Source organism: Lynx rufus, unplaced genomic scaffold (genome assembly GCF_022079265.1).
Source record: "Lynx rufus isolate CCGP_SWC_20201006 ecotype Redwood Valley unplaced genomic scaffold, mLynRuf1.p SCAF_8, whole genome shotgun sequence".
Classification (NCBI taxonomy): domain Eukaryota; kingdom Metazoa; phylum Chordata; class Mammalia; order Carnivora; family Felidae; genus Lynx; species Lynx rufus.
The window spans coordinates 92022367-92048491 of NW_025814896.1; the positions used below are offsets into that span (position 1 = coordinate 92022367).

Below are 26125 nucleotides of genomic sequence, written 5' to 3' on the forward strand. Positions count from 1 at the left end.
CAATGAAGACTGACATGCAGGTATCTCTTTGAGTTGCTATTTTTATATTCTTTTTAAACATATTCCAGGTTTATACCCTGGAATGTAATTGCTGGTACATATATATTTAAATATTCCTTTCCATTTCTTTAACCCCTTTTCTGGATTTGCATTGGGGCTGTTTAATTCCCACCTATTTATGAATTTTCCACTTTCCCTTTTGTCAGAGAGGATACTTTGTATGATTTCAAAGTATCATTTTAAACTTTATGGAAAGTTGTTTTGTAGCTTAACATGTGGTCTGTCCTGCAGAGTGTTCCACGTGCACTTGAGAAAACTAGATTGTGTTGCTGGGTGGAGTGTTTTGTAAACATCTGTTAGGTCTAATTAATTTATAATGTCCAAGTCTTCTGTTTTCTTATTGACCTTGTAAGTGTTTTACCCATTTTGACAGCAGAATGTTGAATTTTCCAACAATTACTATAGAACTCTCTAGTTTTCCCTTTAATTCTGTCAGTGTTTGCTTCATGTATTTTGGGGGCATATTGTTCACTACATAAATTATTCTATCTTTTTGATGAATTGACTTATCAATATGTAATATACTTTGTTTCTTGTAACAGTTTTTTGCTTATAGTCTATTTTGCCCGATATTACTACAGCCACCTCTGCTCTCTTGGTTACTGTTTACAGAGAGTATCTTTTTCGGGGAGCTTGGCTGGCTCCCCAGTAGAGCATGGGACTATTAATCTCAAGGTGTGAGTTCAAGCCCCATGTTGGGGGTAGACTTTACTTTAAAAAAAAAAATTATATATATATATATATATATATATATATATATATACATACATACACACACACACACACACACACACACACACATATCTTTTGTGTCTGGCACTAAAGTGAGTTTCTTATAGACAGCATAGAGCTAGATCTTGTGTTTTGTTTTTTTTTATCTGTTTGACAATCTCTGTCTTTTGTTTGGAGAGTTTAATACATTTGCATTTAAGTCAGTAAAAAGAATGGACTTACTATTTTGTTATTTGTTTTCTTTATATTTTATACCCCTTTTGTTTCTCGTTTTCTCCATTACTGCTTTCTTCTGTGTTGTTGATTTTTTTGTAGTGAACTGATGGTCTTCTCCATTCCTTTACAGGTATATTTGTTAAATGTTTCCTTTGTGGTTACCATGAAGATTACATTTAACATCCGAAATTTATAATAATCTAGTTTGAACTGATACTAACATAACTTCATAGCATACAAAATCTCTACTACAAAGTTCTGTTCTGCCTTTATATTATTGATGTCACAGATTTTATCTTATAGAGTGTGTGCTCCATAACGGATTTATAATTGTTTTGTATGCATTTGTCTGTACTTACCTTTACTGGAGATCTTTATTTCATCATACAGATTCAGGTTACTGTCTGATGTTCTTTTTTTTCTGCCCACAGTACTCCCTTTAGCATTTCTTGTAGAGCAGCTCTGATTGCAAGGAACTCCCTCGGGTTTTGTTTATCTGGGAACATCTTCATTTCTCCCTTATTTTTGAAGGATGGTTTTGCCAGATACAGAATTATTGGTTGGCGGTATTATTATTTAAGCACCTTAAATAGTCACCCCATAGCATTCTGGCCTCTATGGTTTCTGCTGAGAATTGGCTGTTACTTTTATTGAGGATCTTTTGATCTTGAGGAAGAATGTTTCTTTTTTGCTGCTTTCAAGATTCTCCCTGCCTTTGTTTTTTGACAGTTTCATTCTACTGTCTTGGTGTAGGCCTCTACATTTATCCCACTTGGAGTTCACAGAGATTCAGGATTTGCAAATTCATGCCTTTGCTCAAATTTTGGATGTATTTGGCCATTATTTCTTCAAATATTCTTTCTGCTTCTTTCTTCTGGGACATTGATAATACATATGCTGGTCTGTTTGCTGGTGTCCCTCCAGTTCCTCAGTCTCTATTCACTTTTCTTCTTTCTATTTTCTTTCTAGTCCTCAGACTTGGTCACTGTAATTGTCCTGTTTTCAAGTTTGCTGATTCTATTTTCTATTTTGGTACAATTAGCTGTTAAACTCTACTAGTGAACTTTTAATTTCAATTATTTTACTTTCTAGCTTCAGAATTTGGTTCCTTTTGATAATTTCTGTGTATTTATGGATATTCTCATTTTGTTCACCTATCCCTTTTCTGATTTTCTTTAATTCCTTGTCCCTGGTTCCCTTTAGTTCTTTGAGTATATTTAAGACAGTTGCTTTGAAGGCTTTGTCTATTAATTCCGATGTCTGTGGTTCTCCAGGGATGTTTTCTATTATTTTGTTCCTTTGAGTGGCCATACTTTCCAGTGTCTTTGAATGTCTTTTGACTTTTTTTGTTGAAAACTGGACGTTTAAATATTATGGTATGATTCTGGATAACAGATTTCCCCTCCTTCCCCAGAGTTTCCTTTATTACGATTATGGGACTGCAGTCCATTTGTTTACTGATGTTTAGAAGCTATTTTTGCAGAGATTTGATTCCTTATTGTGTGTGATCACTGAGTCTGTTTCTTAACTTGTACTTAGATAGTATTTCCTTGAAAGCCAGGAGCTAAAACAAATACCTCTCCCAGTCTTTGCCAATTGTCTCTTCTGGGTTATTCCCTCAACACTTACCCAGGCTCGCACTAAGCCTAACAGCCCGAGCGGAAAACTTAGGATCCTCTCGGATCTTTTCTTACCATGCTTCTTGCCCTTGGCGTATGTGTGGCTTTCTAAATTTCTTTTGAATATATGCTTTTGAGTATCTTAATTTCCAAAGGAACTACCCCCCCCGCTCCCCCTCCCCCCCCAAGCTTTTTCTCCCAGTCTTTAGGTGATCTGTTGTGTATCTCAATGATATCTTTTCACCCAGGCCTTTGTGGATTGTTGGTTTGCCTTACACCCGTATTTGAGCAATACCTGTTGCTTTCTGGACTGAGTTTAAGGTGAGAGCAGAGATGAGTGCTCCGCTTCAGTCCTTCCACCCATGGATAGGCTAGTGTAGATATAAACCATAATTTGTCAGTGGTCTGTTCTGTTCCTTCCAGCAATGGGGACCAAGGTCCAACACAGAAACTACCGCTGCCATTTTCAAGACTGCTGCCACATCAAAAGGGCAAATAAAAATGTCACAAAGATTTCCTATCATTATGTTTATTATTTTTTCCAGTTTTATTGAAATATAGTTGACCTATAGCACTGTGTAAGTTTAAGGTATACAGCATAATGATACGACTTTCATGTATGGTGAAATAATTACCACAAAAAGTTTATTAATAATCATACATATAAAAACAAACAACAACAACAAAAAAAACACGGAAAAAGTTCCATCCGTATCGTCACAAATGGCAGGAATTCCTTTTTTATGGCTGAATAAGATTCCTGTGTGTGTCTTCCCATTCTGCAGGTTGTCTTTTCTTTTGCTGTGCAAAAAGCTTTTTTAATTTCATGCAGTCCCAATCATTTTTACTTTGTTCCTTGAGCTTTATGTAGGTGGCATATCCAAAAAATCATTGCCAAGACCTATGTGAAGAATCTCTTTTCCTATGTTTTCTTCTAGGAGTTTTATGGTTTCCAGTCTTTCATTTAAGTCTTTAATTCATTTTGAGTTAATTTTTGTGAATGGTGAAAGACAGGGGTCTAGTTTCATTCTTTTGGATGTGAATATGCAAATTTTCCACCACCATCTATTGAAAGACTATATTGAGTATTGTCTGTTTTGTCATGTATTAGTTGCTTGTGTAGGCGTGGGTTTATTTCTGGGTTCTCAATTCTATTCCACTGGTCTATATGTCTGTTTTTAAGCCAGGACCATACTGTTTTGATTGCTATAGCTTTAAAATATAGCTTGAAATCAGCAAGTTTGATGCCTCTACTTTGTTCTCCTTTCTCAGGATTGCTTGGGCTATTTGTTTTCCGTGTAAATTCAGGATTTTTTTTTTCTTTTCTGTAAAAAATGCCATTGGAATCTTAATGGGAATTCCATGTAATCTATAGATGGTTTGGGGTAGTACGGGCATTTTAACAATATTAATCCCTCCAATACATGAACATGAGATACAGTTCCCTTTATTTGTGTCTTCTTTGATTCCTTTCATCAGCATTGTATAGTTTTCAGTGTATAGAGTTTTCACTTCCTGTTTAAATTTATTATTTATATTATTTTTGATGCTATTGTAAGTGGGATTGTTTACTTCACTGATTTTCCAAGAATCATTGTTAGTTTATAGAAACACTACTGATTTTTGTATGTTAATTTTGTTTCCTGGAACTTCACAGAATTCTTTGGTTAGATCTAAACGTTTTTTGGTAGAATTGTTAGGAGTTTGTACATATAAAATCATGTCATGTGCGAGTAAAGTCAATTTTACCTCCTTTCCAATCTGATGCCTTTGTTTCTTCCTCTTGCCTGATTGCTCTGGCTAGGATTTCCAGTACTACGTTGAATAGGAGCTGTTGAGAGGGGGTGCATTTGTCTTGTTCCTGATCTTAGTAGAGGGAAAGCTTTGAACCTTTAACCATTGAATATGTTAGCTGTTGACTTGCCATAAATGGTCTTTTGACAATTTACAATGTGTCTCAGTGTAGGTCTTTTCAAATTCAACCTATTTGGGGTCTTTTGGTCTTCATAGATCTGGATGTTCATTTTTCTCTCAAGGTTTTGGAAAATTTCAAGGATTATTGCTTTAAATATACAATTGATCTTGAACAACACAGGTTTGAACTGTGTGGGTTCACTTGTGCGTGGGGTTTTTTTTCGATACTGTGGTACTGTAAATATATTTTCTCTTCCTTGTGATACTCTTAATATTTATCTTCTCTAGCTTAACTGTAAGATTATGGTATATGTATTATATGTTAAATCCATATGCAGAATATGTGTTAATTGTGTTATCAGTAATGCTTCCAACACTCATAGGCTATTAGTTAAGTCATAGGCTATTAGTTAAGTTTTGGGGGAGTCAAAAGTTTTATGTAGATTTGCAAGTGTGTAGGGGTTGGCACCCCTAACCCCTGCATTTTTGAAGGGTCAACTGTACTTTCTATCCCTTTTTCTTTCTGGAATTCCCATAATGATATTGTTTCTTTTGATGGTATTCCATAAGCTCCATAGACTTTCTTCACTCTTTTTCATTCTTTTTTCTTTTTCCCCTCTGGATAATTTCAAATGTCCCATCTTCAAGGTCACTGATTCTTTCTTTTGGGTGGTTGAGTCTGCTTTTGAAGCTGTCTATTGAATTCTTCAGTCATTGTATTTTTCAACCCTAGGATTCCTGTTTATTTGGCTTTTCTTTCTTTGTTGGACTTCTCATTGTGTTTATGCATTGTTTTCCTAACTTCCTTTAGTCGTGTGTGTGTTCTTGCAGTTCACTAAATTTCTTTAAGAGGATTATTCTTTTTCTGACAGTGCACAGATCTCCATTTCTTTAGGGTCAGTTGTTAGCGTTTTACTAGTTTCCTTATGGTGTCATGTTTATCTGTTTTTTTTGCAACCCTTGACTCCTTATGTTGGTATCTACACATTTGAGTAAGCAGTCTCTCTTCTAGACTTTTTAGGATTGCTTTGGCAGGGAAAGCTCTTCACCATCTTCTCAGTTGAATGTTTAGACTTGTCAGCTGGTAGCATCCTTGGGCAGGCGGGACTTGCTATCAGGGTCTATTTTGGGGTAAGGCCACTGCTGGAGCTCTGAGGTGGGCGTGGGATGCTGCTGGCTGAGAACATTGGATAGGACTGCTGGCTTATTTCCCTGATCAAGCAAGGCTGTAGATTGGGCTCTGTGGTTGCCTGGGTTCTCTGGTCAGGCTTACTAGGCAGGATGAGGTGCTATATTCAGCAGCAGGTAGGATTATGAATTAGCCCCCCTGTACTAGCAGGGCAGCAGAACAGGTCCCAGGTCCTGCACCGCAACTTGTTTGGGGACGTACATGGGACAAGACTGTGCACTGAAGTCTCCGGCCCGATGGAGCCAGCTGACCCTGCTAGAGTCTCCACTTAAGTGTTGCTAGGCTTATGGAGCTTTCCTGGTGTTCCAGCCAAGCTTTCTGGGCCAGCGGGATTCAGGAGCCACCCTCAGCAGTGGGAAGGGCTGTCAACTAGCTTCCCTACCTAAATAGAGCAGGAGAGTGAGCTCCAAGCAGCCTCCCAGCTGTTCCTGGTTAGTTTTCCCACTCAGATGGGGCCAAGAGCTACTCAGCAGTGATTGGGCCTATGATGTAGCTTCCCGCCCAGAAAAAGCAGGAAAGCCAGCTCTCAGCATCCTCTTAGGTGTTCGTAGTCAGGCTTCCCGGTTAGGAGGGACCAGGAGCTACACTCGGCAGTGTTACAAATTTTTCTTCTCCACCCTGGGTGGAGCAGGGGGCCTAGCTTGAAGTCTGGATAAGTAGGCTGTTTGTGGTCTTGACCAAAGCTGACTTGCCCCCCAGGTTCTCCCGCTGAATGGTGCCACTGGCTTTGCTCGGAGGATGGTCAACTCTGCCCTGCTGCTCTCTCTGCTCGAGCACAGTGTCCAGTGTCCTGACCAGGCTTTTCTTGGAGGTAAGACTGGGTGGGAGTCCCAGTAAGTGACCAGATGTGCGGGGGGGATGCCGGACGTCCATCCTGTGTTCTCTTTTCCCCCTGGGGGAACCACAGGCTCAGGGAAGGCCTCTTGTTGTGGTGCTGCCTCAGCCTAAAGAGGGGCAACGTGGTGAGCGTGTAGATGCTTCTCTTTTTTAATGGAGTCTGTCTTGGTCCCTGTGGTGTGTGTGTGTAGGGTGCTTCAGCCTCACTTCTGTGTTCCAGGTTTTTTCAGTGGTGTTCATGCATATCTCATGGGGAGGCACGAAGTCTGGAACAACCTATGTTGGTATCTTGGTGACTTCCTGCCTTTTTATAAGTTGCCTTTTATTTGATCCTGTGTTTGCTTGGTTAATATAAACATGACTGCTTCCCACAGTTTTGCAAAAGTTGGTTGTGACCATTCCTGCTTGTCTTTCAATGTTTCTGTGGGAGGACAAGACCTTGAATCTGCACATTCCATCATGTTGCTCAAGAGTGTGTTGTGTTTAAACCTCCATTTAGCGTTGCAGTAGGGCAATTAATGGTTTAAAAGAAATAACTCCCTGAGCCTTTTGTATAATGCACAGCATTCAAACTGTTAGGTTTTTCCTATTAGAAAAAGAATGATATATTTAACTTTTCAGTTTTCAGGGATAAGCTAGTCTTTAAGCCATTAGAAGGACTCCTCTGTTCCAGACACTGTGCAAGGCATCTCATGTCTCTTATTGTTCATCAAACCTTATGAGACAGGTGCTTCTACTCCATTTTACAAATGAGATCGCTTTAGAGAGGTAAGCAGCTGTTCTGAAGTGGCACAGATGGTGGCTGGTGGGGCTAATGTTGAACCTCACAAATGCCTGAGTCAGATCTCTTTGGTTTTCTTTTTAAAGTTTATTTATTCATTTTGAGAAAGAGGGGGTGGGGAGGAGCAGACAGAGGGAGAGAGAGAGAAATCCCAAGCAGGCTTTGTGCTGTCAGGGCAGAGCCTGACATGGGGCTCGAACCCATGAACAGAGAGATCATGACCTGAGCCAAAATCAAGAGTCAGACGCTCAACTGACAGAGCCCCACCCCAGAACTATCTATCTATCTATCTATTTATAAATGTTTATTTTAGAGAGAGCACGCGAGCAGGAGAGGGGCAGAGAGAGAGGGAGACAGAATCCCAAGCAGGCTCTGTACAGTCAGCACAGAGCCTGATGTGGGGCAGGAACCCACAAACTGCAATATTAGGACCTGAGCTGAAACCAAGAGTCGGATGCTTAACTGACAGCCACCCAGGCGCCCCCTGAGAATTCTTTTAAAATCGGTTTTTAAAAAAGTCTCCAGGGGCGCCTGGGCTGCTTAATCAGTGGACCCTGCAACCCTTGATATTGGGGTTGTGAGTTTGAGCCCCATGTTGGGTGTAGAGATTACTTGAAAATAAAAGCTTTTTAAAAAAAATGTAAAAAGTCTCCAGACTTTATCAAAATACCAAGGACAGTGATGGATTTTAGTGTTTTAAAAAGCTCCTGATGTGATTCTAATGTACAACTAGTTCTGAGAATCAATGCATTTAACATTTTGCCTCCTATAGAAACAGCAGAATGGAGGTGAAATTCAAGGCAGGTCATTTTGCTTTAAATTAGGCCTCTAACTAAAATGCTTGGGGCGTTTTCAGTGAAGGCAGTAGAGTGACCAAATTGTCCTGGTTTGCAGGGAACTTCTCCGATTTTAGCACCAGAAGCCCTGCATCTTAAAAACACCTTAGTCCTGGCAGACTGGGAAGGCTGGCCACCCTACCAGGCAGATATTTATGAAATTTAATGGTCTATAATAGTCGTTTATGATTTAAAAATCCTAGAGGTGTTCCTAAAAATTTGAGCACAATAGGGAAGTCGTTTCCCTATGTTTTTCCCTCTCTAGCTTTAAGAAATCCAAATGGGGCACCTGGCTGACTAAGTGGATAGAGCGTGCAACTCTTGTCCTTGGCGTTGTAAGTTTGTGCCCCACATTGGGTGTAGAGATTACTTAAAAATAAAATCTTATACAAAAATAAGTCCAAGTGTGTCTAGGAACATTCTGTGTTTTTCAGTGAAAAAGCTATCAGTGGTTCTTTCTCACTTTATAGAACATTTAGTTTTTAAGACATTTTTAATCTTTTTTTTTTTAAAGTTTACTTATTTTGAGAGAGAGAGAAGGGGTTGGGGGAAAAGAGAGAGAATCCCAAGCATGCTCCTCGCTGACAGCATGGAACCTGACTTGAGACTTGAAGTCATGAACCCGTGAGATCATGACCTGAGCCAAAACTGAGAGTCAGATGCTTAACCAACTGAACCACCCAGGTGCTCCTGTTTTGTTCGTTTGTTTTTGTTTTTTTTTAATTTACATGCAACTTGAGCATATAGTGCAACAATGATTTCAGGAGTAGAATCCAGTGATTCATCCCCTACATATAGCACCCAGTGATCATCCCAACAAGTGGGATGGGCCCCTTGCCCATCTAGCCCATGCCCCCCACCCTCAACTCCAGCTACCCTCAGTTTGTTCTCTATATTTAAGAGTCTTTTATGTTTTGTCCCCTCGCTATTTTTGTATTATTTTTGCTTCCTTTCCCTTATGCTCATCTGTTTTGTATCTTAAATTCCACATATGGGTGAAGTCATATTTGTCTTTCTCTAATTTCGCTTAGCATAATATCCTCTAGTTCCATCCACGTAGTTACAAATGGCAAGATTTCATTCTTTTTGATTGCTGAGTAATACTCCATTGTATGTATATACCACATCTTTATCCATTCATCTGTCGATGGACATTTGGGCTCTTTCCATACTTTGGCTATTGTCGATAGCACTGCTATAAACTTTGGGGTGCACGTGCCCTTCTGAAACAGCACACCTGTATCCCTTGGGTAAATACCTAGTAGTGCAATTGCTGGGTTGTAGGGTAGTTCTATTTTTAGTTTTTTGAGGAACCTCCATACTGTTTTCCAGAGTGGCTGCACCAGTTTGCATTCCCACCAGCAGTGCAAAAGAGATCCTCTCTCTCCGTATCCTCTCCAACATGTTGTTGCCTGAGTTGTTAATGCTAGCCATTCTGACAGGGGTGAGGGGGCATCTCATTGTGGTTTTGATTTGTATTTCCTTGATGATGAGTGATGTTGAGCATTTTTTCATGTGTCTGTTAGCCACCTGGATATCTTCTTTGGGAAAGTGTCTATTCATGCCTTTTGCCCTTGTTCTCTGGATTATTTTTTTGTGTGTTGAGTATGATAAGTTCTTTACAGATTTTGGATATTAACCCTCTATCTGATATGTCATTTGCAAATATCTTCTCCCATTCCGTTACTTGTCTTTTAGGTTTGCTGATTGTTTCCTTTGTCGTGCAGAAGCTTTTTATTTTGATGAGGTCCCAGTAGTTCATTTTTGCTTTTGTTTCCCTTGCCTCCAGAGATGTGTTTAGTAAGAAGTTTCTGTGGCCAACATCAAAGAGGTTTTAAAAAAAAAATTTTTTTTTTAACGTTTATTTATTTTTGAGACAGAGCATGAGTGGGGGAGGGGCAGAGAGAGAGGGAGACACAGAATCGGGAGCAGGCTCCAGGCTCTGAGCTGAGATCGTGACCTGAGCTGAAGTCGGACGCTTAACTGACAGCCACCCAGCCGCCCCTCAAAGAGGTTTTTGCCTGCTTTCTCCTCGAGGGTTTTGATGGCTTCCTGTCTTACATTTAGGTCTTTCATCCATTTTGAGTTTATTTTTGTGTATGGTGTAAGAAAGTGGTCCAGGTTCATTCTTCTGCCTGCCACTGTCCAGTTTTCCTAGCACCACTTGCTGAAAGACTGTCTTTATTCCATTGGATATTCTTTCCTGCTTTGTCAAAGGTTAGTTGGCCATATGTTTGTGGGTCCATTTCTGGGCTCTCTATTCTGTTCCACTGATCTGACTGTCTGTTCTTGTGCCAGTATCATACTGTCTTGATAATTACAGCTTTGTAGTACAGCTTTAAGTCTGGGATTGTGATGCCTCCTGCTTTGGTTTTCTTTTTCAAGATTGCTTTGGCTACTGGGGTCTTTTCTGGTTCCATACAAATTTTAGGGTTGTTTGTTCTAGCTCTGTGAAGAGTGTTGGTGTTATTTTGATAGGTATTGCATTGAATACATAGATTGCTTTTGGTAGAAATGCTATTGCATTTGTAACAATATTTGTTCTTCCAATCCATGAGCATGGAGTATTTTTCCATTTTTTTGTGTCTTCAATTTTTTTCATAAACTTTCTATAGTTTTCAGCGTGTAGATATTTCACCTGTTTGGTTAGGCTTATTCCAAGGTATTTTATGATTTTTGGTGCAGTTGTAAATGGGATCAATTTCTTCATTTCTCTTTCTGCTGCTTAATTATTGGTGTATATAAATGCAACCGATTTCTGTGCATTGATTTTATACCCTGCAGATGCCCCTGTTTTTTAAGGAATTTTTAATGGGGCCCCCTAGACCACAAGAAATGCTTAGCACCATTTATTACTTTATTTAAAAAATTTTAATCATTATTAAAGACAGAGTGTGAGCAGGGGATGGGCAGAGAGAGAGGAAGACCCAGAATCTGAAGCAAGCTCCAGGCTCTGAGCTGTCAGCACAGAGCCCAATGCGGGGCTCGAACTCACAAACTGTAAGATCATGACCTGAGTTGAAGTCTGATGCTTTAACCGACTGAGCCACCCAGGTGCCCCATGCTTAGCACCATTTATTAACCAGTTAGGTCTAAATATTTAAAAATAATACACATTTAAAATATTGCATCCTTAAATTATAATTACTAATTGGGTTGTGTGTATCTACCCCTAAGCAACTTATCAAACCTTGGAATCAAATTGGACATTACCTACTCATTTTCTGTTCCACATGGAATTTCATGAGGTACTTGCTTTTATCACAGTGTCAGAAGTTCAGAAATAACAAATAAAACCAGGGAATCACCAAAGTAGTAATTAAAAATAGTTTGTAAACTGGGAGCACTTAAACCAAAACATGGAATAAAGCTCAGGGGTGTGTGTGTGTGTTTAAGTTTTATTTATTTCAGTAATCTCTGTACTCAATGTGGGGCTCAAACTCATGACCCCGAAATCAAGAGTCTCACGTTCTTCTGACTGAGCAGCTGGATGCCCCTCAGTTGTATGTTGGTGTGAGCAGTTTATATAGTGAGAAAGCAGTGACCGTTTATTCTAAATTCATTGGTTATATTAGAATTTTCTTAAATGATAGTGAATTGGTCAGTGGTTACCTCATACCAACCTTGGGAAACAGTTTAAGTTTTATTTATGATTTTTAGAGGTGTAAATAAGAAATGACCCAGGTCAAGTCAGTCTGGCAAAATAAGCTAAATTAAGCTTTGCTTGTAGGACTAAACTGGTTTTGCCTGCTTAGGGAATTTTCAAGGTTGGTCTCCATTTGCTTTTAACAGCGGCCTCTGGAAACCCAGCTTCACAAATACGTGTTGTCTTCTAAAGTACTGTAACATGATCTAACGTTGACACTGAACAGCCTTGAGCTAGAAGCTCCAGTGGTTTGTGAGTGGTGTTGAGTATTGCTGTCTCCCTTGAGAATTTAAAATGTCCCACAATGTCCTGTGGGTTATGACAGTGCCCAGGGCATCTCAGCTCAGTTTGGGAACTGTTGGGTCTATAGATAATTCTGTCTTGAAACCATCTACATGAAAATACTCAATTGAATCGTCAACCTGAATCTTCTTTTTACAGGCTTTTTATTAAATGTCAAATCTTTATTGACATTAATTCACATTTCTCTGGACTAACTCCATGCGACTTGACTAAGAGAATATTGGCAACATAAATTAGTCCTTGATTCTCTTACAGAATTTTCCTGGGGGCATTTCTGGTTAGCAGATCACACTGAATCCCTTATGTGAAATCCTTCAGGGCAGTGATTCTAAGGTACTATTCTTGACGGAAATGTGTTAGGTTTAGGTTCATTTGGGTGGAAAAGGGGTTGAAAACCACTGGTCTAGTGGCACCTGGGTGGCTCAGTCGGTTAAACGTCTGACTCTTGATTTTCACTCAGGTCATAATCTCCTGGTTTGTGAGTTTGGGCTTTGCGCTGACAGTGCGGATTGGGACTCTCTCTCTCCCCTCTCTCTGCCCCTCCCCCACTCACTCTAACTCCGTCTCTCTCAATTATAATAAATCCAACACTGGTCTAATGGACTAGGTTTGTTAAAAACAAAAGTATCTCTGGATATCCCTACCAGTTTTCCTCGGTTAACATCTAATGACTTTAGAAAGTATCACGAAGAACAATTAGTATGGTATTCAAAGGTACTCAGCCCATGGGTAACAGTGTGTGAGATAGTTCACTATTCCAGACACTTGTCTGATCTATAAAGTATTTTAAAAAATTGATGCACCACTATAACATTCAATAAAACACACAGATCTTAGGTTTTCCATTCAATGAATTAACTTTGAATACACTCCTGTACCCATTATGCAAATCATGTTACAGAGCATTTCCATCACTACCAGATTCCTCGTCTATTTTCATTCCTCCATCGTTTTAGGTCTGTTCTTACGTTGAATCATAAAGTATGTATTCTTTTCTAACTTCTTTCATTTAATGATGTTTTTGAGATTAAGTTATATGCATTAGCCCATTTCTAATGCTGAGTAGTTTTCCATTTTATGAATACACCAGTTATACCTTCTGTTTTGGGCTATTAATAAGGCTCTTATCAACAGTTACGTATACTCATGTTTTTGTGAACATATATATTTTTTTAATGTTTATTTTTGAGAGAGAGGGAGAGAGAGACAGAGGGGGAGCAGGGTAGAGGCAGAGAGGGAGGGAGACACAGAATTCGAAGTAGGCTCCAGGCTGAGAGGTCAGCACAGTGCATGACGCAGGGCTCAAACCCACAAACTGTGTGATCACGACCTGAGCCAAAGTCGGATGCTCAACTGAGCTACCTGGGCGCCCCGACATATTTTTTCTTGCATAAATGCTCAGGAATGGTTTTGCTGAATTGTATGGCAAGTGAATGTTTAACTTTACTAAGAAACTGATGAATAGTTCTCCAAAGAGGTTGTTCATTTTATACTTCCAGCAGCAACATAGGAGTGTTCCAGTGGCTTCATTCTTGGCATTTGTGGATGTTTTTTTTTTCCCCCAGTCATTCTAGTGTATGTGAAATGGTGTATCATGGTGGTTTTAATTTGTACTTCCCAGAGGACCTAAGATGTTGCGTAAATTTTGAATTTTAAATCCAACTTGTCCTTTTTTTTTCTTCGTTTAGTACTTTGTGTCCAAGAAATCTCAAATTTTTTTTTCCTACATACTTTTGTTTTTGGGTTCTACATTTAAATCCATGATTTTGTGTATGTGTGTGTCTGAGTAGAGATTAAGAGTCAAGGCTTTTTATTTCGTACAATTGTTTCACCAATATTGTTATACTTTCCTTTTCCCACTGAATTAACTTGCCATCTTGGTTAAAATTTGTGTACGTCTGTTTCTGGACTCTTGACTGATTCTAATACCACAGTCTTGATTAAACTTCATGTAAGTTTTTTGTTAAATAGTTTAGTAATCTCTACACCCAATGTGGGGCTTGAACTCACACCCGCAAGTTCAGGAGTCATAGCTCTTTCAACTGAGCCAGCCAGATGCCTCCTTTAAATTTTGATAGCAGGTAAACATGTCTTCCAACTTAAGGTTGTTTGGCTCTTGTAAGGTCTTCGCACTTCTACATAATTTTTAATATATTAAACCAGTCTTTTTTTTTTTAAGTCTAATGGAATTTTGATAGGGATTGTGAAGTATAAATCAATTTATGGAGAATAGACCCCTTAACCGAAAACTGTTTTCCAATTCACGAACATGATGTCTCTCAAGTCCAAGTTTTCATCTTCTCAGCAAAGTTTTGCTCTTTACTGCAGAGGTCTCATAGATCTATACATTTGTTCCTAGGTATTTGATGTTTTTTTTGCTACTAGAATGTTACTGTTTTTAAACTTTAAGTTTCTAATCAGATCACCAGCATGCCCCAGGCCTTGATTTTTCTAAGATCTTGCTAAATTCACTTATTAGTTCTGGCTGGTTCTCTTTTTCTTGCGGAGTAAGATTTTCTGTGTAAACAGCCGTATCATTTGTGAATGACTATTCTGAGCTCTTGTGTTCCAATCTTTATGACTTTTTCTTGACTGATTGTATGGCTCTGACTTACAGAACAGTGTTGAACAGAAATAGAGCAGACATCCTTGGTTTGCTTAGTATTTCACCATGAAGTATGATGTTAAGTGTAGATGTTCTTTTGTAGATGCTCTTTGTAAGACTGAAGAATTTAACTCCTAGGGTTTGTATTGTGAGAGGATGTTGAATTTTGTCCAGTGCATTTTCTATAATCATTGATAGGATATTTTCCTCTGTTCACAGGTAAATCATATTGATTGACTTTCTAATGTTAAATAGACCTTGCCCTCCTGGAATAAAACCTATTTGGTCAAGATGTATTATCCTTTTAATACATTGCTAGGTTCAATCTGCTAATGTTTGAAGGACTTTTATTCTTGTGTTCATGAGGGATATTGGTCTGTTATTGTTATAGCTTTTTCAGGTTTTGAATCATATATGGTATTTCTTGGGAGTCCTCTCCATAAATATTTTGTCACAGGCCTAAGAAATGCAAAACTCAATTGTTTTGAGGTGTTTTTAGTGTCCATTTTTGGGTTCCTAAGAGTCAATATAAGTTTTTTTTACAGAATAAGAAAGATGACTTTTTAAAATTTCATATTCTTTATATGAACGAAAAGCTGAAAAAAATCCAGGGAGAGAATTGAGATGTGAGATGAATTGTTAACAGGAAGAAGAGAAAAAAATCTGCACTGGGGATTAAGGAAGTTTCACAGATGTTTTTGATTATCCTCCATTATAATATATGACGGTTCTTTGAATCTTGAGGTTCAAACTCCAAGTATAATGAAGCCTACTATAATGAAATTTAGTTAAATTATTGGGAGTTTAAAGCAATTTGTAGTTTTGAAAGCAGTTCTAATATTTCCCATTCTACAAAAAGAAAAATCTCTCTAACCAAATTAAAAATGTAAACATGTCCAACACAGCTTTAATTAAAAATGCAGGGGCACCTGGGTGACACAGTTGGTTAAGTGTCCGATTCTTGATCTCAGCTCATGAATTTGAGCCCCACGTTGGGTTCTGTGCTGATGGTGGGGAGCCTTGTGGGATTGTCTCTCTTCTCTGCCCCTCCCCCTGCTTGTGCTCTCTTTCTCAAATAAACTTAAAGTCAGGGAAATTTCCAAATGTACACTTTATTAAAACTAAAATTTCATATGCAATAAAGATCTGCCTTTTGTGTTAACACACACATGTACGTTTGTGTAAGAGAAAAAGTCTGAAATGGTAACATTAAAATGAAAACAGCAGTTACCTCTGGGACAGTAATTGGTGCAGGAATGCTAAATGCTTTCTAAAAGAGATCCTATTCTTATATAATTTGTGTAACTAAAAGAGCATTCAAACTGTTCATACTAGTGAATCACAAATAGAAATAACACATCAATCTGTTAAAATATACACAGCTTCAGGGACACCTGGGTGGCTCAGTCGGTTAAGCATCTGAACTTGATTTTGGCTCAGGTCATGATCTCATGGTTTCGTGAGTTTGAGCCCCACGTCGGGCTGTGTATGCTGACCATGCAAAGCCTGCTAGCATTCTATCTCCCTCTCTCTCTGCCCCTCTCCTGCTCTCTCTCAAAATAAATAAATGTTAAAAAAAAAAAAAATACACGGCTTCAAAACTAGAGGTGAAAATGTCAGAAGCCACATGCTGAAGTCCTACAGTATAGTATTTTTTTTCCTGATATTCTTTGGGGAATAATTTACAAAATATATATTCAGGGTCACCCTGGAGTTATTTAATGAACAGATTTAAGAAAAAAATATTAGTAAACTCATTTTGAGAAATTTTCAGTCTCTTTTCAATTACACAAATATTTTATCGGAAAGTTTATTACATGTTCTGAATATTCAAAATACGTGTATCCTAAGCCTATCATCAATGACAAAAACCCTAACAGAAGAGAAATCTAAGTACCTAACAAGTAATGTTAGCACACTAAAAACATCATACATTAAGAGAAAAAATGACAATATGGAAAACAGTAACATAGGATAGACAAAACATTGGTATCTTTAAAACAAAGTTCTTACAAAGCCATTAACATGAGTGGATTTCAAAAAGAATTACAAATGGCCAAAAAAGTACTAACAGCCAAAAGAATAATTAAAATTTTTTACATCTACTGAATTTGTACTGAGTTAAAAAACAAAAAACAAAAAAAAAAACAAACAAAAAAACCTATGGCGGGGGGGTAGTTTGCTGGCTTATTACACTTGTTTTGGCCCAATACATTGGTACAGATTTCTGAAGGACAATCTGACAATCAATAGTTATCAAAAGCCTTAAAATACCTTAATCAGTTAACCCTTAGCAAATGATTCATTCCAATTAAGATTTCCATTTTAATTTTTTGTGAATAGAGACGGGATGAAGAGGACTAACAGATGTTGCTACGGTCAGTTCAGAAGACTCACCAAAGCCAAAGCAGCAAGGTTTCCCCAACTCTTCTCTTCCAGTGGAAAAGAGGTCCAAAGAATCAAAGGGAAGTATGTTAACTCTTACTGCTCCTGTGGGCTTACTTCCTGCAAACACCACAGAGGGGCAGCCTTTCGCGATACCAGAAGGTAAAATAAGGCGAAGGAATGGAGGGAATCCTGCGGGCACCGCCGCCCCGAGCAAATGAGCCATGAGTGATTATATTAAAATCTCACGTTAGTACTTCCCACAGTTTGCTCAAACTTCTTTAATTACTGATTTAAGATGGTCTAGGTGACATTCTTCTATGAAGGATTCTGCTTGATTCAAAGCTTTTATTTTCACCAGAATAAGAATTATTTCTTTGACTTCATCCCTGGGAAACAAAAAAAGGAAAATGAAGTGCATGAGACAGGGAACCATTAATTGTTAATCTGAAAAAGGTTTAAGCCAGTATCTCATATTCCAGACTTTACCTTTTCCAAATAAGCATTCCACTAGAGACTCTTATTAGATGTGTATGCTGGCAAATTTTAATGTGAATGGCTGTAAAAAGTTAAAGCTATCATCAGAAAGCTGAGTTGCGGCATGGGGGCTATCAGCTTGTATGGGCTATTATGGTGGGAGTCTCAGTGGGAATATTTACCCACAGAAATGCTACAAATCTAGGTTTTTTTTTTTATTAAAAAGAATTTTTTTTTAAACATTTATTTATTTTTGAGAGACAGAGACTGAGAACGAGCAGGGGAGGAACAGAGAGTGAAGGAGACACAGAATCCAAAGCAGGCTCCAGGCTCTGAGCGGTCAGCACAGAGCCTGAAGTGGGGCTCGAACCCACGAACCGCGAGATCATGACCCGAACCGAAGTCAGTTGCTTAACCGACTGAGCCGCCCAGACGCCCCTTGGTTTTTTATTTTTAAAAATGCTTTAGTTTGATTTTGGAGAAGTGCTTAATCAGAATGCAACTGTACTTAAACCCCTAAACATCTAGTGAGGTGAATGAGACACCCAAAACAGATCTAGCTACTCCTGGGTAAACATCAGGCTGCAGACCTGCACTTAACAATTACTGAGGTTTTAAAATGGCTAGGAAAATGAAAAACACTTTGAAAACATGCTATAAGAGGTTTTTGATTTATAGTTTCCCAAATCCCCTGTGCAACAGTTTTCTGGAAATGCTTACTTTGGAAGAGATTTACATTTAAAAATACGAACTACTGGGGCGCCTGGGTGGCTCAGTCAGTTAGGCGTCTGACTCTTGATTTTGGCTCAGGTCATGATCCCAGGAACTGTGAGATCGAGCCCCGTGTCAGGCTCTGTGTTGCACTGACAGTGCAGAGGCTGCTTGGGATTCTCTCCTTTTCCTCTTTCTCTGCCCTTCTCTGCTCAAAATAAATATGTAAATGTTAAAAAAGACATGAACTATTATGCGTGAGGTGTGAGTATAAAATAGTGATTCCTAAGACTGCACATGAAAATATCTACTAATTCTATAGTGATAGTCTCTAAGGACTTATTATTTATTGATTTAAAGATTTTGTTTTTAAGTTATTTCTATGTGGGGTTTGAACTTGCAACCCCAAGATCAAGAGTTGCATGCTCCAGCCAAGCCAGCCAGGGGCCCCTCCACAGAGTTTTTCCAGATGTAGAGTGAAAGTACAAATTTTCCTAAAAATTGCTGAGTGTAAAAAAAGAAACCTTGAACTATGCTTATGGAGATACAAATGTGCACAATTACCTGAATTCACTTCTGGATAATTTCTGTGCAGACTGCAACAAGAACTGAATGAAGTTTTCTAGCTGGGGAATAGACGTTCTCATGGCAGAGCTTTGGAACCATTTTGCTGGTAAATATGCTGCTATCTGTTAATCAAAATACACAGTCATTGTTTAGTAACAACAGTTATCTAAGGCCTTTTGCTAACATCAATCATCTCATTTAATCCTTATAGTGATCATGCAGGTTGTATATTTTCCCATTTTATGGCTTATGGTTGATTATATTTTGAGAAGTTTTCTCGGTCAAGGGTTATACTTTCAAAAAATCCTATATTTTAATGCTAAGAGCTTAAAATAGGCTATTCTTTATGACTAATCATTAGTGGTATTTGTGGTACAGAATAAATTTAGTGGTAAAGAATAAAAGAATTATGGCTCTGATCTCCTAATTTAATACACTGCTTTAAAAGTTCATGGCAGCATAAAGAGTCAATTACATTCAATTTTTCTTTTTTGGGGAAAATATGCTATAGGTAATGCATGATTGGGGGAAAGTTTGGTAAAAACAGAAAAATGTTTAAGTAAAAAAAGAAAATTTCCTCAGAGCAGAAGACTAGAAGGAAAGAGAGAATGAGAGAAAGAAAAAACCTGAGATCATATACAAAGAAACTCTTTGACAAACAGGTTATGCTATAGTTGGTAATATCAAGATCAGTACTTACAAATGTAAAGTTGGGGAGAAATATATACCCTGTACACATTACAAAATGTTAAGTGGAAGTTCTGGAATGTATGCTTTTCAAAACACAGTTGAGGCAAAGATTTAGCCTATTCTTTAATCACCTTTTTCAATTATCCAGAAAAAATGGGGAAACATGGACTGCCGAGGGGTAGAAATATTTAGCTCTTTTCCAAGGTTTAAATACTAGCCCTTACTGGACTGAAATTTAAAGTTATTTGCACACGCTTTTCACTTGTTTGTATCACCAATCCCAATAAGATTTCCACAGAACTCCTTCACTTTTCCATAAATGATCCCAGGACTTAAAGCCACACTGTCTTAGCATGGTTATCTAGCCACAAGCTGTGGAGAGAATGTCCTGTGTCGTCTTCTCTACTTCTCTAGTAGACTCTTCTGGTCAAAGAGGACTAAACTGAACGTGAAATACAGAGCATGGGCATTGAATTCAATTTTGGGGAGATAATGTAGTTTAAAACTATGTGATATAAAAACCATAGCCCAAGAAATCAGAGTGGGGTAGGAATTGCTATCCAATGTTTTATGTTGTTTTAAAGTTTGTATTATAAACATTTTTCCATATTCTGAAATTCTTAAAAATGACTTATCTGATGAACAATGTTTTTGGATATCTAAGTTGTTTCCGACTATTATAAGTAATACTACAATAATATTCTTTGTACTTAAATTCCAGTAGAAACAGCTCTTTACAACAGCAAACCCAAGACTTCACTGTAGTTTCAAGTCAGCCCAGGAATGCCACTTCTTAACCTTCAATCCTGAAATTTCTGGAGAGGCACTAGTGAGGTTGTCATCATGATTAAAAAGGTGGCCTTCTCCTCCCCAGTATAAGACAAACTCCTGGCCTGAAACAATCCTTTTCTTTTGCTAATAGCTTTTTTGCTCCACCCTCTTTCTTATGAAAATCTTCCTTTCTTATGAAATCTTCCATTTTGTACAACTCCTGAGAGATGTCTCTGCTTGCTATGTGGAATGCTGCCCAATTCATTAGATCTCAAATTTACTCCGCTGAATTTTCTGTTTTAACAAATTTTTATGTGCATCTCGGATTTTTAACTTAGGATAAATTCCTTGAGGTAAAATTACTAAGTCAAAGGTAAGAACTTTAAAGGTTTTGTAGCCATCATGCCAGAAGTCTCCAGAGTTCTATCCCCTATTGCAGCAGTGGACTGTTTCTCAGAACCTCTGCACCACACGTTGGAGGTGCCCCGGACATGATGTGACTGTGGTTTCCTCATGCTTTTGACAATATAAGCAATTAGGAAATAACAGCAAAAAAAACAAAGCAAAACAAAACCCAGCCAGCATAACAGGTAAAATAATATCCTTACTGTATTATTTTGCATTTCTCTGATTATTAGTATTCTTAATCTTTTCTATGTGTTTAGGAATTATTAGAAATTATTTTTATATATTCTTTTTTGGGTGAATTTCCTGTTACATGTCTTTTGGCCATTTTTAACTGGAATACCTGAATTATTACTAATTTTAAAGATCTTTTTAAAAATGTAGATATTAATCCTTGTTATGGTTTACAACTTTTATCAGTTTTTCAGCTCCCTTTCTTTTAAACTTTTCATTGTAGAAAATTTCAAACAGGAGAAGGAATAAGTATGGTAACCCCAACGAACATATCCTCCAGTTTTAACAATAATCAAATAAATAATCCTGATATTTAATGCTTTTTGATTCACTGAAGTTTTACACATTCATCATCAAATCACTTACCTTTTTTCGCTCATTTCTTCTTTTAAGTTCAAAAGGATTCCCTTACCATCAGCTATATTTATCTTCTTGGTACAATATTTTATAGTTTCATTTTTATACTTTATTTCATCTGAAATTTATATTGGTATTTACTGAGAAGTGAGGATTTAATACTATTTTAGTTGGTTTACCACTATGTACTACTTTTTCTTCTCCCTGCTGGTGATAATTCAAACCAGTATACTAATTCTTACTGAGGTGTTGGTTGCTTTTGGGTTTCTAGTCTATTAAATTGATTTGTTATTATGTGAGTACCACAATTTTAATTATTCTGTTACAAAATAGATTTTAAACTTTAAAGGAAAAAAGTAATCTCTACACCTAAAATGGGACTTGACCTCATGACCCTGAGATCGAGAGTCACATGTTCTACTGACTGAGCTGGCCAGGTACCTCACAAAACAGATTTTAAGAATCCATTCCTACATACTTACCTGGCTGCACTTTTTAACAACATCTGGCCCAGGACTGACAGTAAGAAGAGCTGTCATAAGGTAGCGATTCAGCAGCTTCCCGAGTCCTAGTTCTTGCAACGTGTCATCTGGGAGGAGTCCATTCCAAAGAAGAATATTGCGGAAAAGCTAAAGTACAGTATCAGGTGAGTATGTGTAGCTGTTTCTCTAAAGAAAAACTGTAATATAGTTTCCAGCAAACATAAAACACTGGTCAAATTCTTTTAAACTCTCCTTATTAGTACTGGTAGAAGTGTCAGTTTTATTTATTTTTTAAAGTTTATTTATTTTGAGAGTGAGAGTGAGTGATCATGAACAAGCAAGCAGGGGAGAGGCAGAGAGAGAATCCCAAGCAGACTCCCATGTTGTCAGTGCAGAGCCCAACATGGGGCTCGATCTCAGGAACTGTGCGATGGTGACCTAAGCCAAAATTAAGAGTCAGATGCCTGAGTGAGTCACCCAGGCACCCCGGACATGTCAATTTTAGAAACAGCAGAAAAGATTTTTTATCAATTGCCTAATTCTTTCCAAACTCTATATATTTGCTCATCCTATCTCAATTTTTAGGACTATCACCCCAAATCCATCTCAAATAAGTTCACTGGAGCCTTCCTTTCCAGATCAAAAATTTTCCTCCTCAATTTACATGCCCAGAACCTGGGGCCATGGGGAAGACCACAGGACTCAAGGAAGGATTCATAAAGGACTACTGTTAAGCCAGTGGTACTGGGGCACTTGAGTGGCTCAGTCAGCTAAGCTTGTAACTCTTGGTTTTGGCTCAGGTCATGATCTCACACTTGGTGAGTTCAAGCCTTGCATCAGGTTCTTTGGCACTGGGCTCTCTGCTGTCAGCACACAGCCCGCTTTGGGTCCTCTGTCTCCCTCTGTCTTACCCCTCCCCCACTCACTCTCTCAAACATAAACACTTAAAAAAAGAAAAAGAATGAAAAAGACAACTCCTCAAAAAAACAAAGCCAGTGCTACTGTTACCAATGGATGATCCTGATATACCATCAAAGCTGACAATCTTATTGCTCTAATATATAAGATTAATAATCTGTGAGTCTGGAGATAAACTGGGTAAAACACTCATAAGAAATTCTAACAAAATTAACACTGGTTGCCTTTTTTCCTCCAAATCCATCTCTTTCAGTACATTTTATGGTGCTTTCCATTTTCTTTCCACACTTTGTGCTATATTTACTGCAGTGTCTTTCCACACTTTGTGTCATTGTTGATGCTGCTCCCTCTTCCTGGGAAGTCTTTTCCCTGACTCAACCATGTGATAAATAATGGATTCACCCTATTAAAATCTAGACTTGCTGAGGTCACTTACAACCTTCCAATTGTCAAACCCAGTAAACATTTTCAGTCTTTCTCCCAATTCTCTTCAGTGGCATTTAATACCCTGCCTTCATTCTTAAAAACCCTTTGATTAGTTCTCATGATGCCACCCTCTTGTGACCACTCTAAGTTTCACAATAAATTCTAAGGTTTCTTTTAAGACTTCATTTCTCTGCCTGCCTCTTACGTCAGTGTTTCCCAATGTTCTGAGCCTTCTTCTCATACTTCACCTCATGAACCTCTCCCCAGAGGCTGTCATTTCTGACCATGGCTCCAAACACTGCCTAGATGTGGCTGACTCCCAAATTTCCAGCTCAGATCTGTCCCCTGCAATTCAGACACCTATATATATTCCTGTATTTGTCTCACGGGTATCTTCAATTCACTATATCTGAAACAGACCTTTATCTTTCTCCAAACCTATTCCTACTGTATCCCCTCCAATGCCCTCAAAGAATGTCATTATAAGTTACCAAGTTGCCAAAGTCAGAAACTTGGCTGGCACCCTACAATTGTCTTCATATGTAATTAATTAGTCATTAAGTACTTTCAGTGCTTCATCCTAAGTATCTTCTGAACCCAACTTCTTACCATCCCTCCCTATTACCACTAACTTAGCCATGACTTCATCCTTTATCTTATTTTTCTAAATGTTTATTTATTTTGAGAGAGACAAAGCAAGCATGCGCCTGAGCAGGGGCAGAGCAGAGAGAGAGAGAATCCCAAGCAGGCTCGGTGCTGTCATTGCAGAGCCTGACATGGGGCTCGAACTCACAAACTGTGAGATCATGATGTGAGCCGAAATCAAAAGTCAGATGCTTAACTGACTGAGCCAACCAGGTGCTCACCTTCCTTTATCTTTTAGACCAGGATAGGACAATGAGGGATTATGGGTTAAATCTAGCTGACTGCCTGGTTTTGTAGAGCCGATAAACTAAAAATGGTTTTTATATTTTGAAAGGATTAAAAAAAAAAAAGTAAAAGGGTAACGTGAAGATTATGATGTTGAGATTTCAGTGTCCAGAAGTGAAGTTTTACTGAAATACAGCCATGCTCATTTGTTTACAAATTGTTTATAACTGTTTTTGCACTACAAAGGCGGAGCTAAATGGTTCAACAGAGAATGTATAGCATTCAAAGCCTAAAATATTTACTATCTGGTCCTTTACAGAAGTTTGATGATCTCTGCTCTATAGTACTCTGGATTTAAAATTAAAAAAATTTATTTTTGTAGTTTTTGCTTACCTTTACACTCGACCAGAACTGTCTTTCTTGGAACTTTGAATGTGGTGATGTTTTGTTTTCTATAGTGCTAATTTGAAACAGAGAAAGAACAAAATGCAAACTGTTAATCTTCCAGAACCAGAGTTTAAAAAAACTCAGTTTTTTTTAACCAAACTAAGCCTTAACACATTAACAGAATGTACATGGAATGCTCTGATGACATCGAAATTACAAGTACACTTTGATCCAACAACCCTATTTCTGAGAATGCCTTCTATACGTATACAGAATGGTAGCATTGTTGCTAATGGTTTATTACTCACATGCCCACCAGTTACAGTACATTATATGAAGATATATTATGCAGCTTAAAGAATGAAGAAACTACTCTTGTGATGACGTGAAATGACCTCAAAGATGTACTAAGTCAAAAAAAAAGTAAGGTACAAGACAATGGTTACAATTGTACTCCTTTCCTATAGAAAAGGGGGGGAAATAAAGACTCCACCAAAACTACTAGAACTGATAAATGCATTCTGTAGTCACAAGATACAAAATTAATATAGAGAAATTTGTTGCATTTCTCTACACTAATAATGAAGTAGCAGAAAGAGAAATTAAGAAAACAGTCCCATTTATAACTGTACCAAAAAGGATAAAATATCTAGGAATAAATTTAACCGAGGAGGTGAAAGACCTATACTCTGCAAATTATAAACTATGGATAAAAGAAAGAAACTGAAGACGACAAAAACACTCGGAAAGTTAATTCCATGCTCAGGGACTGGAAGATCCAATACTGTTAAAATGTCTGTATTACCCAAAACAATCTATATAGATTTAATACAATCTCCATCAAAATACCAATGGCATTTTTCACAAAACTAGAACAAATAATACTAAAATTTGTATGGAACCACAGAAACTCCACAAAAAGTCAAAGCAACCGTGAAGAAGAAGAACAAAGCTGGAGGTATCACAATTCCAGATTTCAAGATATATTACAAAGCTGTAGTAGTCAACAGTATGGTACTGGCACAAAAACAGATACATAGATCAATGGAACAAAATACAGAGCCAGAATTAAACCCAAGCTCATATGGTCAATTGATGTACAATCAAAAGGGCAAGATACACAAAGTGAAAAAGACAGTCTCTTCAACAAATGCTGCTGGGAAACTGGACAGCAACATGCGAAACAATGAAACTGGACCACTTTCTTACAACACACACACAAATAAACTTACACCACATACACAAAAATGGATAAAAGACCTAAATGTGAGACCTAAAACCACAAAAATCCTAGAAGAGAGCATAGGCAATAATTTTTTGACATCGACCTTAGCAACATTTTTCTAGATCTGTCTTCTCAGGCAAGGAAAACTAAAAACCAAAAATACCCTACTTGTTTCATAAAGTAAATCCACATTTCACAGATACTTTCTGGCTTTCTGTGCCAGGCACTGTTTTGAGCGCTCTCTTTATCTTCACAAGGTCCTGTAAAGTAGGCATGAATTTACATACAAAGATACTGATGCACACAAAGGCCCAAAGTCAAATATCTAGTAATGCTAACTCTGGGCTCCCAGAATCTGTGGACTTAACTACTCTGTGATGCCACCTGTCATGTTCTTAACATAAAAAAAACCTATGTCCAGGTGTCAGGCATCATACATGGCATACAAAATGTGACTAATATTTTTTTGAAATCTCAACTTG

At 37.9% G+C, this 26125-nt stretch overlaps 1 protein-coding gene across 3 annotated transcripts in view; it reads right to left on the reverse strand.

Annotated features, from left to right (window-relative positions):
• Positions 1-15761: 15761 nt before the first annotated feature.
• The window catches only part of GCFC2 (GC-rich sequence DNA-binding factor 2), a 56504-nt gene continuing 46140 nt past the window's right edge, over positions 15762-26125 (reverse strand). For 2 of the 3 annotated variants that reach the window (XM_047068377.1, XM_047068378.1), the window contains 4 exons: positions 24425-24491; positions 21818-21964; positions 18876-19000; positions 15762-17512 (listed from right to left, as the gene is read on the reverse strand). In XM_047068377.1, coding sequence (XP_046924333.1) covers positions 17395-17512; positions 18876-19000; positions 21818-21964; positions 24425-24491 — 457 coding nt within the window. In that variant the 3' untranslated portion in view covers positions 15762-17394. Of the gene's footprint in view, positions 17513-18875; positions 19001-21817; positions 21965-24424; positions 24492-26125 lie in introns of those variants that run through there. The other variant, XR_006960157.1, reaches the window with a different exon arrangement.